Source organism: Mus caroli, unplaced genomic scaffold, assembly GCF_978045245.1.
Source record: "Mus caroli unplaced genomic scaffold, Mus_caroli_1 scaffold_9, whole genome shotgun sequence".
In the NCBI taxonomy this organism is placed as follows: Eukaryota; Metazoa; Chordata; class Mammalia; order Rodentia; family Muridae; genus Mus; species Mus caroli.
Genome location: NW_028227264.1, coordinates 75619477 through 75632118, shown reverse-complemented (window position 1 = coordinate 75632118; position 12642 = coordinate 75619477). Strand labels below are relative to the sequence as shown.

The 12642-nt window shown below is 46.6% G+C and overlaps 1 protein-coding gene across 8 annotated transcripts in view; it reads left to right on the top strand.

Annotated features, from left to right (window-relative positions):
- Positions 1–12642, top strand: part of Adarb1 (adenosine deaminase RNA specific B1) — a 130446-nt gene that overhangs the window by 107717 nt on the left and 10087 nt on the right. For all 8 annotated transcript variants that reach the window (XM_029482425.2, XM_085842908.1, XM_085842910.1 and 5 more), the window contains 2 exons: positions 292–460; positions 7611–7792. In XM_029482425.2, coding sequence (XP_029338285.1) covers positions 292–460; positions 7611–7792 — 351 coding nt within the window. The remainder of the gene's footprint in view (positions 1–291; positions 461–7610; positions 7793–12642) is intronic.

Here is a 12642-nt window from a genome sequence, read left to right as displayed (position 1 = left end):
CCTGGAATTAGCAAATCTTAGCATTTTTCTCCACTTGTTTCCACTCCAGTTAGTGATGGGAGTCATCTCAGCCAGAATGTAAACCACTGTTTTCCATGTTCATAAGTGTGTTCTGTATTATGTGTTTTCAGTTCAATTTTATATTTTTACTGGGATGTATATTTTGTATGGCTCAAATAAATGTTTGCGTACATATCTATAAGCTATACTTTAAATTTTGGGATATTAGATGTGCTTTTCAGGATGGTAGCTGTTTTATCACCTGTGGGTTTTAAACCCTCTTTCTTCTAGAACCAGCAGATAGACATCCGAATCGCAAAGCAAGGGGACAGCTACGGACGAAAATAGAGTCTGGCGAGGGGACAATCCCTGTGCGCTCAAATGCCAGCATCCAGACCTGGGACGGGGTGCTGCAGGGGGAACGGCTGCTTACCATGTCCTGCAGTGACAAGATAGCACGGTAAGGCCACAGGGCCCCGCCCTCACCGTGCACATGCAATGAGTACCAGCCCTTTCCTAACTCCGCTTCAGATTCATTTGTATTCTAACCCCATTCCCTGCTCAGGTGGTCCAAGGGTTAGTTCCCTGAGGACTAAGGTTCTACACAGGTGCTTCTGGGGTTACCTGGAAGGACAAGGGAGACCATGGCCCAGGACACGCCAGTGTTCTCATGTCACTTGCTTCCAGACATTCACCTTGCCTTTTATTATGTCTTTCTCAACATCGGTGACAATTTGCTCCCTGAGGAAAACATACAAGCATTTCCTTGTCAGCAGGGAACACTGTCCACCCGTGCCGTGCCCATCAGTTAACACTGTGGTAATTGATCTTTACCAACCAGAACAACATGAGGCATTCCAGGCCAAGGAGAGAGCTCCATGAACACACTGCTCTATTGCCACGTGCCCCGGAAGCAGCTTCTCCTGGGAGCTTAGATCCAGGTCAGATTGTAGAAATCTCTGTCTTCAGATGCAGTCCAAGTTCCAGCGGCTCTTCTCTTTCTGTTTCAGCTAACGTATGTCAGTGTATATAAAATCAAACCTCTCCCTACAGAACTCAACCCTGTGGCACCAGGGTATGCAGTTTTGGATTGACTGGCCACCCAGAAGGTTTGGAATTGACATAGACAAATCGCACGTGTGCCTTTTGTCTCCTTCACATCAGATGGGTCACCTGATATTTCCTAACAAGCTCAGGGAGGCACAACTCACAGTGTGGTTTGAAACCTAGTCATCCCTTGTGTACCATTCATCCTTTCAGCGGTCATGAACACTTTCCATTGATTTTTCTCTAAAGTGGATTTTTCATAGGGAGCTGGGCTCAGCATACCTATGCCTTGGACCAGTCTTCGCAAGCGCAAGCACTGGTGCAGGTTGGGCAACACCTAGCTAAAGAGAAGAAAAGAAAAAAGTCAGGACCAGGAGTGTTTGAGACTTTAGAGGTTTTTGCAATTTTGAAATATTTGTGTAGACTCTACCAATTAATTGAGCTAAGTAACTGAAAACCCAAAGCTTACGTGCTCCAAACCGCCCGGCTTTAGTGGAATGCTGCCTGTGCCTACTGTGGCGTGTTTACTTGTTGTGTGTCTCTCAGTCTGTTGTCCAAATGCTTATCTGTGTTCGTGTGTGTGTGTGTGTGTGTATGTGTGTGTGTGTGGCTTGTCTGTAGGCAGTCCCTTCTGTTGTGTTGTGCTATATGTTTGTATGCCAGGATCACAGTGTTTTGATTGCTATCGATTTCATACTATTCTGAAATCAGCCAATAGGACCCTTACACCTTGTTCTTTTTTTTTTAATTTATTATTTATTTTATATATGTGAGTACACTGTAGCTGTCTTCAGACACACCAGAAGAGGACATCAGATCCCATTACAGATGGTTGTGAGCCACCATGTGGTTGCTGGGAATTGAACTCAGGACTTCTGAAAGAACAGTCAGTGCTCTTAACTGCTGAGCCATCTCTCCAGGCTCTCCAGGCCCCTTTATTCTTCTTCTCTTTTTATTTATTTATTTATTTATTCCTAAGTTGTTTGGCTTTCTAGGCTTCCTAGAAATTTCCTAGGAATTTGCTTTTGTATGTTTGTTTTTATTTTCATGCGTGTAAGTTCCCCTGAGACTTTGGTTTATTGATGCCTTCAGAGCATGGCATTTCGTTTCCATATATTTAATTTCTCAGTTTTATACTGATTTATAGCTTTCCCCTATAGAGAGATACTTGTACAATTTGATTTTTCTTTGTTTTGAGACTGATGTGTGGTCTGCCTTGAAGAGTGTTCTCGACACACATAGGAAGCATGCGTAGTCTGCTGTTATTGTGGTGGAGTGTTCTGTTTTTGTTAGATCCAGACGGTCTAAGGTATTCTAATTTGATGAGAGAACTTGCAGAGGACTTGATTCCCTCCTTCTGCTTTGTGGGTCCCGGGGGGGGGGGTGCGGGGGGGGAAGTCTAACTTAGATTGCTAGTGCCCTTACCCCCTAGCCACTGTGCTGGACCATCGATGTGTTATCTTGCTGGTAAATTGAGCCCTTTATCATCATATACTATCGTTTGTCTCTTCTGAGAGTTTGTGTAATTTAAAAATCTCTGTAACCTAATTATTCCTGCTCATCTCCTTATCTTGCAGGAATTATCTCTCCTCATCCATCCACTTTCAGCAATACCTGTGTCCTTAGAGCTGAAATAAATCTCCTAAGATATAATTCACACCTTTATGTTATTAATCCATTTGTCAGTCTTGTCATCTGGCAGGAAAGTTTAGTTCATTAACATTGAAAATATTCTGGGTAGGGAAGGGCCACCTTGTTATTTCTCTGTGACCTGTAGTTTTATTTCCCCCTTCATTGCTTTACTGATTTGCTTTCTTATTGTCTTTCTTTTAAAATAGCCTCATAGGAATATCGTTTCTGTTTGTATTTTCCATACAACTTCTTTTGTGTCTTGTAGGTTTTTTTTAAATATGTACATGTATGTGTGTGTGTGTGTGTGTGTGTGTGTGTGAGAGAGAGAGAGAGAGAGAGAGAGAGAGGAGAAAGGAGAGAGAGAGAGAGAGGCAGGGGTGGGGGTGGGGAGGGAGAGCCAGAAGTGTTAAATACAGCAGGAGCTGGAGTTGCAGGCAGTTGTGAGCCCCAGATGTTGGTGCTGGGAAGCACACCTAGGTTCTCTAGAAGAGCAATGCCTCCTCTTAAGCCCTGAGTCTTCTCTCCACCCCTGTACTTAGGATTCTGACTACATAAATCACCTTAATATCATAGCTTTCTGTTTTAAACTGGTAATGATGTAACTTCAAATATGTATGGAAACTCTTCCTTTCTAGCTCCACTCCCTCAGACTTTGTCAATAGCACAGATTATGTCTCTGTATATTTTATACCCACTTACATAGATCTATAGTCAAATTTATTTAAATTCAGTTAATCAAAATCACAAGCCAGGTATGGTGGTATATACTCAATCCCAGCAACCAAATAAATAAATATACTATTTTATTTATAATATTTATTATAAATATAGTAAAAACCTGTATTCATTGTATATGATAGTTAATTTTTAGTATTTACTTTCACTTATGGGTATGTGTGTGTATCTGTATGAATGAATACTGTAAAAGTGAGGGTGACTCTGAGGCCAGAAAAGGGCGCTGGATCCCTTGGAGATAGAGTTATAAGAGGTTGTGAGCACTAATGTGAGAGCGGAGACCTGAGCTCCAGTCCCCTGAGCTCTCAACCACCGAGCTGTCTCTCCAGCCCTAAAGTTACCTTGGATGTCTCTGTGTTTACCTTTGCAGGAGAGCCTCCTCACGTTTTTATCTGGCTTGTTGCTGTCTAACCGTCTGATGCTTCAGCCTGAAGGACTCCCCCGTCTGTCTCTTCTTAGGTCTAGTAATGATGCAACTCTGCCTGCTAGTGACCCCGGAGAAAGTCCCAAGTCCCCGCCATTTATGAGGGATACTGGAGGACATCTTCCCACGGCTTTCTGGGTCATAAGGTTTTTACTGGGAACCTGATAAGCTCTCTTTATACGGGCATTGACTAATCACTGCTGTTTAAGACTGTTTGTCTGGACTTGGTTTAGTTGTAATGCACTCAGTGTCATTTTCCTATTTACCTTCATTTCCAGTTCTTTGCCCTTGAATCTGTGTGATCTCTTTCTTGCCTTGGGATTTCAGGTATTTCTCCAAATAAACTTTCATTCCCGTTTTCTTTCTCTCGGAACTCCCAGGACTTGCATGTTGTTCCGCTCACTGGTGTCCCTAAATCCCATTGCCCGTCTTCATTTGTAGTCTTTGTATTTTTCTAATCTACTCTATGATGGCGTTGATGGCCAGTTTTCTGCTTCCCTGGCTTTTTCTCCCATTGGCTCCACAGCCGAGCTTTTCAGTTGTTTTCTTCTTGTTCAGAAGCTCTCATGTATTGATAAGGCTCCCTCTGTGTTGACAATCTCATTTTCTTTATGCAGTCTTTTCATAGAGTTGTGTGCCTGTGCTCTTTTAGCTAATTAGCCATATTTATGTTATTTTTGTTTTATTTTATATACATTGGTGTTCTGCCTGCATGTATGTCTGTGTGCGGGTGTCAGATCCCCTGGAACTGGGGTTACAGCACTACACTTTCCTTGTAGACAGGGATCTCTAAAGTCATGCCAGATAAAACTGACTGTCCTGACCCTTCATGGCTGTCTCTGCTCACTTTTACAGTGGTCTGTACCCTGTAGATTCTCAGTTAAATGTGATTTCTAACTTACTAATATTTACGGAAGTCCCACACCGGTGACAACGAAAGCTGTGTAGTAAGAGAGAGCCCTGACCCTCAGTCAGCATCGAGTCAGAGTCTAGAGTAGGAGCAACCTTGATGCTCTGCAGCACCTAGGCACAGGTTTGAAGGGTGTGCTGAGGAGAGGAGTCTCTGCCTTTAGCTAAAGGGGGGACCACACAAACAAATGTCAGAATTTTAAAACTCTGTGTCCTTTATTTCATATTTAAGAAGCATTGCTTTGAAGAAAAGCACAGGCAGACTGATAGAAATTGGAATGACAGATGTTTCCAGAAAAGCCAACAAGGCTAAGGAAGTCATGGTCTAAGAATAGCATAGGGGCCAGAATGATGTCGGTTGGATGTGAGGCTTCCAAAGAGGCCACTGTGTAGATCTGAATGTGTAGAAGGCTGGGCAGAGGCCACTTGCTCCTGTTGTAGAAGAGCACTGAGGGCTGGCCTAGGCTGAGGCTGGAGAGGGAGGCGCCAGAGAGGACATAGCATCCAGCTAGCCAGGTGTCAAGAAGGGTTGCCCTTAGGACAATGAGAGGCCCTAGAAGAGATCTTAGTCTGTGGCCTCTGCCACTCGAGGATACAGGGAAAGACTGATCCAAGGACAAGCTTGTTTGACACATTGGCTTGCTCAGGACAGGTGGTAAGTAGGCAAGGGCTGCTTCACGGATGGGGAAGGAGACTTCTACAGAGGCAGGGGAAGCTACTGGAAGAGTCACAGCACATCAGGGTTATTTTGAAGGTTACAGAGGCCTTTCTCTGAAGGTTATTTGTTACATGGAAGCAGAAAGAAAGGAGACTCGCTGAGCAAACTGTTGTCCTAACCCGGCTGCTTGTCTGAGCTAGGGTTGTGGAAAGATGTCATGCACAGACAAGTGTTTGCCTTCTTGTTTGTCTTCCAGCCAGTGTCCTTGGATGCTCAGGGCCAGGTTAGGCTCTGCAGTAGATTCAGCTGACAGTACTGTGCAGTCCATCTTCAAACAATAACCTAAGGAAAACAAAACAGAAAGGCCACAGTCCTGAACCCAGCATGACAGGCTGAAAGCCAGGCGGTGGGAGGACCTTTTGTCTTTCAGTGGCAAATGAGTCCCCTTCCTGGGGCCTGAGCAGGGAAGCCCCTCACCCAATGCCCTGGCCCAGGTGGGCATGGAAACTGGGCAGGTGTTTCTAGCTCTGTGTGTGTGTGTGTGTGTGTGTGTGTGTGTGTGTGGTGTGTGTGTTACTTGGTGAGTGCTTTGCTCCATGGAATCTGGCTATATCTGTGATGTCCTTCCTTGCCCAGTGGTCTGACGCCTGGGAAAGTGAGAGTAGCCGTTATTTTCTGTAAGGCTGATTGACATGAGCTTGTCTTTCAGTGGAGCTGGCTGAGGGGCTCTGTTTTCTGCCCAGTGCCTCAGAGCTCTAGAAGCTCCTGGGATCCTCTAGGAAGTGTGTGCTCAGAATTAATGACTCCTGACAGATGCTGGTTTCTGCAAGATTCTGCATTCCTGCCCAGGGGACTGAGTTCTGCTTAAGTTTCTAAATCAGCAGGTTTCTCATCTGCATCGGAAAGGAGCCCTTGGGCCTCCAGAGCTGAGTCATTTCAGATGTTCTCTAAGGGTGGGGATGGCTATTCAAATGTCTTTTTTTGGAGGGTAGAAAGAATACATCCTAGGGATTACAGGTTGTCCATTCAGCATGTTGACCTTCTTTGTGGGAGGCTGAGGGAGGTCATAGAAACCAGAAGTATAAGTTATATAAAAGACTGTGAGGGAGCTCAGTGAAGGCACAGCGTGCCCAGTCCTGTAAGCCGAAGCAGGGAGACCAGCCAACCTGGAGCCCGGGCTGAAGCTTGAGGGGAGCTGGTAAGAGAAAGTTGGCCTGCTGGACATTGGCTGTTTTCCAAGGACCTTTTTGGGGGTTCATGGGAGGGAGTGGACTAGACCAGCCAATGTCTTCCCAGGGCTGTGCCAGCTGCTATAGGGAGAGACCAAGGGCCAGACCCCTGGCTTCCTTCAGAAGGCACAAATGGGAAGGGCAAGAGTGGCGTCATTTGCCCCTGGTGTCGCTGTGATTCCTGTCCTCTCCCATCACATGTGACACACACAAAACTTGCTTGGTATGCAGTAGTTTTCAGGTTACCCAGCTTCTCTCTTATCTCTGGGGTGAAGAGAGCAGACACATAGTAGGCCAGCCGTGTGTCAGAGTGTTGTCCTGCAGACAGTGTTGCACTGTCAGACAGTGGTATGGTGACTGCCAGCCCATCATCTCTAGTGCATGTACCACACACACACTCGCGCGCGCATACACACACATTCCACCATCTGAGGAGCTCTACATGAAACTGTAGCCTTGGATCAGGACACTCATTCCCTGACTGAGCAGCCATTTTATTAGAAGCAGAAAAAGTGTGTGTGTATATGTGTAGATGTGTATGTGTATAGGCAGGTGGGCGTAGCCAATGTAAGGAAGCAGGCTGAGCAAGCTGTGGAAAGCATAACAGCAAGCAGGACTTCTCCGTGGCCTCTGCTTCAGTTCGTGCCTTGAGTTCCTGCTCCAACTTCCCTTAGTCCTGGAGTGTGGCTTCCCAGAGTTTTAAGTTGAAATAAACCCTTTCCTCTCCAAGCTGCTTTTAGTTTCGACCTTTTACCACAGCAATAGAAACCCTAAGATGGCCCAAAATTATCTCACAATACAAGGTAATTTTTAAATAAAATTCTGTTTAAGACTTGAGCTGCTGAATCAGCCGTTTTCACTGCCGTCTTCACCTTTTATGGACACCCACCCACCCAGCGTTAGCCATGAGTCTCTGCGCCCTCTGCATGGGGTGACATACCTGTATCTCCTGAGATGTGCTTGCTTCTCCCTGCAGCTGGAACGTGGTGGGCATCCAGGGGTCCCTGCTCAGCATTTTCGTGGAACCCATCTACTTCTCCAGCATCATCTTGGGCAGCCTGTACCACGGGGACCACCTCTCCAGGGCCATGTACCAGCGGATCTCCAACATAGAGGACCTGCCACCGCTCTACACCCTCAACAAGCCCCTGCTCAGCGGCAAGTACCCTCTCGGCCATCACCTCCTGCCTCTGTGCCCTGAGCTCACAGTGTCTGAGTCCTCCACATTGAAACACCCCACCCGGAGCCAGTGTACAGCTGCCAGGCAGCAGCAAAGCCATTAAGAGGGGCACAAGACCTTGTCTCTGAGATTCTTGGCCTGGTCACCAGGGCCTTTTAAGGCAGTCCTTCTACAAGATAAATGTCTTTCCAGAGTTGTGAACCTTGCTGTGTGCTACAGAAGTTGCAGGAGCCTGCCACCTCTGTGTTTTCTCATGTACCTTGTAATCAGTCCTGCCCCAGTGGCAAAGACTTAGGCATTCTTCCCAGACCGGCCATCCATCCTCACTGAGGTGCTATCCCAGTCACTGCTGGCATCTACCACCCAGCCCCCTCTGCACTGGGACAGATGTGGCAGCTACACTGACCACTCACCTCTCCTTCCTTGGTGCCTCTCCTGCCCTTTACACCTTTATTCCTGGTTTCTTTTCTTTTTTAGAGTGTCAGTGGCTAGCAGTAAAGTGAACAGGAGCTTTTGAATCCAAAGGTCCTAACTTCTAAGCCCACCCTTATTTAAAAGGACACAGCTAAGGTATTTTTACTCTTTTAAAAAATAACATTTTACTTACTTCTGTAAGCTCAAAACTAAAATGATATCCTAAACTAAAAAATGCTTTTCTGGGGGCATGCATGTGTACTCTGCCTCCGTGCCTTGCTGCTAGCGTGTCTCTAACCACAAGAAAGCAGTGTGGACTTTTGTTTGACAGCATGTCTGTCAGAGCATTAGAAGTACGCAGGGAAAGATGAAAGGTATCTAGGATCAAGTATTGCAGCTCCCTATTCCCTAAAACTTTCTTTTTTACTCATAAGACCTGATAGTTAGGTTGAACTCTGGAGTATTGTTAGGACATTAATGTCCCATGAGTCGGGAGAACTTCCAGTGCGGTGTGTTAGGAGGAAGAGTGCTTCATTAGCTATTGCAACAGCAAGGTATTTGAGGGTCGACGCTTTATAAAGAGACGTTTGTGTAGCTCACAGCTTTGGAGACTGAAAGTCAAGATCAGGGGCCTCATCCCTTCAGCAGCTCATGGGGGGTAGGAAGGCATCACAACAGAGAGAAGAATGTATGCAGAGCCCATGGTGAGGCTGGAGAGTTGGCTCAGCAGTTAAAAGCACTGACTGCTCTTCCAGAGGTCCTGAGTTCAATTCCCAGCAACCATATGGTGGCTCACAACCATCCGTAATGGGATGCTGCCCTCTTCTGGTGTGTCTAGAAAAAGCTACCGTGTAGTCATATAAGGATCCATGTTTATAAAAACTTGCTCTCGGGCCGGTCGGTGGTGGCACACACCTTTAATCCCAGCACTTGGGAGGCAGAGGCAGGCGAGATTTCTGAGTTCCAGGCCAGCCTGGTCTACAGAGTGAGTTCCAGGACAACCAGGGCTACACAGAGAAACCCTGTCTCAAAATTTAAAAAAAAAAAAAAAAAAATAGAACTTGCTCTCCAGAACCTAACCAGGGCTCTGTGAGAACACGGATCCCTTATGAGGGTATGTCCCCATGACCTAACCTCCTCCCCTGGGCCTCAGTTCCAAAAGGTTCCTCCACATTGTCCCCAGCTCAGTAAGTACGAGCTGCTGCATCTGTCTGGCCTGTAGAGAGCACAGTCCACCCAGATCCAGGACACTGTGAGTGCTCAGCTCCAGCTCTCACTGCCTTATCTTCACATTCATGTGAATGTGGGATACGGGACGCACAGATGCCCCAAAAATAGCTGAATAGACTGTGTGAATCGTATTCCTTCAATACGTGAAATCTGAAATGGACCTCATTCATAAAACTCAGATGTGTTTGATCATGTTTTATATATATGAAATTCATATATATATGTAAAAATGTAGTGAGAGTGTTCACCCTTCCCCTCCGTGTCATCTGTACTCCTCAAGGCATAACTCCCATAACCCCTCATTTTTGCAGTCCCTGCCCTTGGCCTATCTAGCATCCCAGAGACCACACCCGCAATGCAGCCAACTCAGTTGACTTGCAGGTGGCAGGGCCACGCCCCTCTGTTGACTGCCTTGTTGGTAGCATAGCTTGTGTAGCTTGTGTGCCTCAGTTATTGGGATGAACCAGCTACCTTTTCTGGTCCTCTGGAAGAGAAGTAAGGAAGTATGTATGGCCCAGTTTCACAAGGGGGAGTGTGACTCACGACTGAGCCACCAGACAGCCCCAGAGTCATTGCAAGGTGCAAGCTGCCTGAGATCGTCTCCTTTGGAAACGACAGTGCACTGCTGCTGTTGGGCTTTAGTGAGGACACCGTTGGACTAGGAAGCCTGAGAGGCTGGCAAGGGTTGGCCCAGCAGAAAGTCACGTGGCCCAGGGATCGAGTGGAAGGCAGGCAGACACGCCTGCACCCACAGCCCATAGCAGTCAAGAAGATGGAAACATGCCACAGTGGGTGTCACAAACACAGAAGTTGATATCTTCCATCATATATGAGATCACAAGTAAGTCTCCGTCACAGCACAGCCTTTGCAGCTCTCTAAGGTGTTGTCTTAGGTCTAACAAGTGGCTCAAACAAAGGGCCCATTAGGACATAAATGGATTTCTGTCGGCTGCTTGCTGAGGTGAGCAGATGTGGTGTAAAGCTCAGCTCCTTACGTTGGTGTTGTCTGTGAGAGACCTTGCTCCTCCCCTTTTATCTGTGGGAATGGCGGCTAGTGTACCATGCGGATTGTTAGGCTTCAGGGAGGAACGTGAATCAACACCCACGCATACACACACACAACGCAGGATAACTAAATTCACTAAGACAAAGTGACCTAAAAGTTCACAATCAGGATAGGAAATCCATCACTGGACTGCTGCTTTCGTTCTCTTTTGCTTGTCTTACATGCAGTCACATTTGAAATAGTTTTCATTGCCCCGTGAAAGCAGATTGTGGAGAACTTTCCGATGCACTCTGAGCTTTGGCTTTGCAGGCCAGCAGTGCTTTGTATCACAGGCGTGTGTGCTGCCACACTCAGCTTTTCACGTGAATGCTGAGGATCCGAACTCAGGTCCTTATCCTCACGCTTGGGGGGCCAGCACTTCACCTCCTGAGCCATCTCCCTGGCTTCATTTCTATTGGCTGGAAACAGGAACCCCTCCGGCTTTCTCAGCAGCTCTTTCCTGTTAGCTGCTTATCCAGCACCTGTATGTTCCAGGGCAGCCTGATGTCAGCTCCTGTCCAGTAGGTTCCCCAACTTTGATCCTCCGCTGACCAAGACCATTATCCAAGGCTCATTGAGATATAAGAGGACAGTCCAGTGGTGAGGACTGCCCCCACACGAGGAGGGATCTAGAGCCTGGGTGGCAGACAGACTCCTAGGATGATGCTGGGGTGGACTGGGCTCCTTTAGTGCTAGTTTTAAGGACAGCATTGTCACAAGAATGGGCAAACAAGGGGCATGGGCATACGATTCCTAGGAGCACAGCCTGTGTGTGAGGGAGCTCTGGGGAGAGTAGGATGGCCAGGCCTTGGGGAAGCTCTGCTCCTCCCTGCAGGAGAGCAGTGGCTGCTCATTCTGGCAGGTTCACAAGCAGCAACCAAACCACTTCTGTAAAGAAAGTAAGTGACCATCCCAGCTACTCTGCTCCTGCCTTAAGGAATTGGTTATCAGTGGATGCAGCTTCTCGTGTCTGGTGGCTCCCTCCCATGTCTGGAGGGTCTCTTGACTACCATGGGCAGGTACCTACCTTGTACATGGCCTCCCTTAAAGTTCATGCCTTAGGACTAAGGATGTAGCCGAGTGATAGAGCACTTGTCTTTCATGTGAGCTCCCTTGGTTCAGGTCCCCTGGAAGGAAGGGGTGAGGTGCTCAGTTTATTATTTGCAGAATAAAGACTAGTGAGTTTCCCTTAATCTACTAATAAGGACTAATAATAATTTCTAAAACACAAACCGATGGTAATCATAAATATCTGTATTGATTGTTGCATATAGAATCCATTTCTTATCATTCAGTCAGGTGAGTGTGCCTTCGAAGTGAAAATAAGAAAGCCATCAGTGCTGCTCTCCCGATTTATTTAGTTGACTCCATTATGAGGCCACTTCAGAGTTTCTCTGTAGTTTTGTGTTAAAAGTTCTCATTTAGCACACTTAATTTACAACAACTGGGGACTCTCATTACCCGCCAAGTCGTTTCTGCTTTTATTTGTCTCTGCACAGTGGCCTATGATCAGCTCATTACCCTACTTCTCACTTAGCAGCCCCAGAGAGATAAGTTGCTCATGGGTGTCCGCCCTCACGATGTGTGTCAGCCCTGGAGACTGGAAATGCACTCGCGTGGCCGTTTCTAGCCTTCTGCTCAGATAAAGCATATGGTTAGATTGGAACCTCGGGCGAGCTGTCTTCTTTTTGCCTTATTTGCTCTGTTTTTTTTGTTAAAGATGGCAATTTACTTAGCTTAAAATATAAGCGGAGAAGAGTCGCACTTTTAGAGATTTACTTCTTAGTTAATTGACCATTTGTTTGTCTTTAATGTAGAATCTTGCAGGCCTGGTATGCAGGATTCACACAACAATGGTCCTTCATTCTAGTCTTATCACACAGAAGTAATACAGTTGGAAGGGAAGATGACACAGTACAAGTAGCCATGTGTATACACACAATCCAATTTCATTGTGGTCAGAGGATTCCCACGAGATGCAGCTAAGTGGGCATTCATACCTCCTCTCTCAGGCGAGGAACTGTCTTGATAGCTTCCATTCAGCAGTTGGGTAGCTCAACGACAAACCCAGGAAGAAGCAGTTGCAGATCCTGAGGTGAATCAGAAGCAAGGATCCGTGTGAGAAACTGCAAAGGGTGT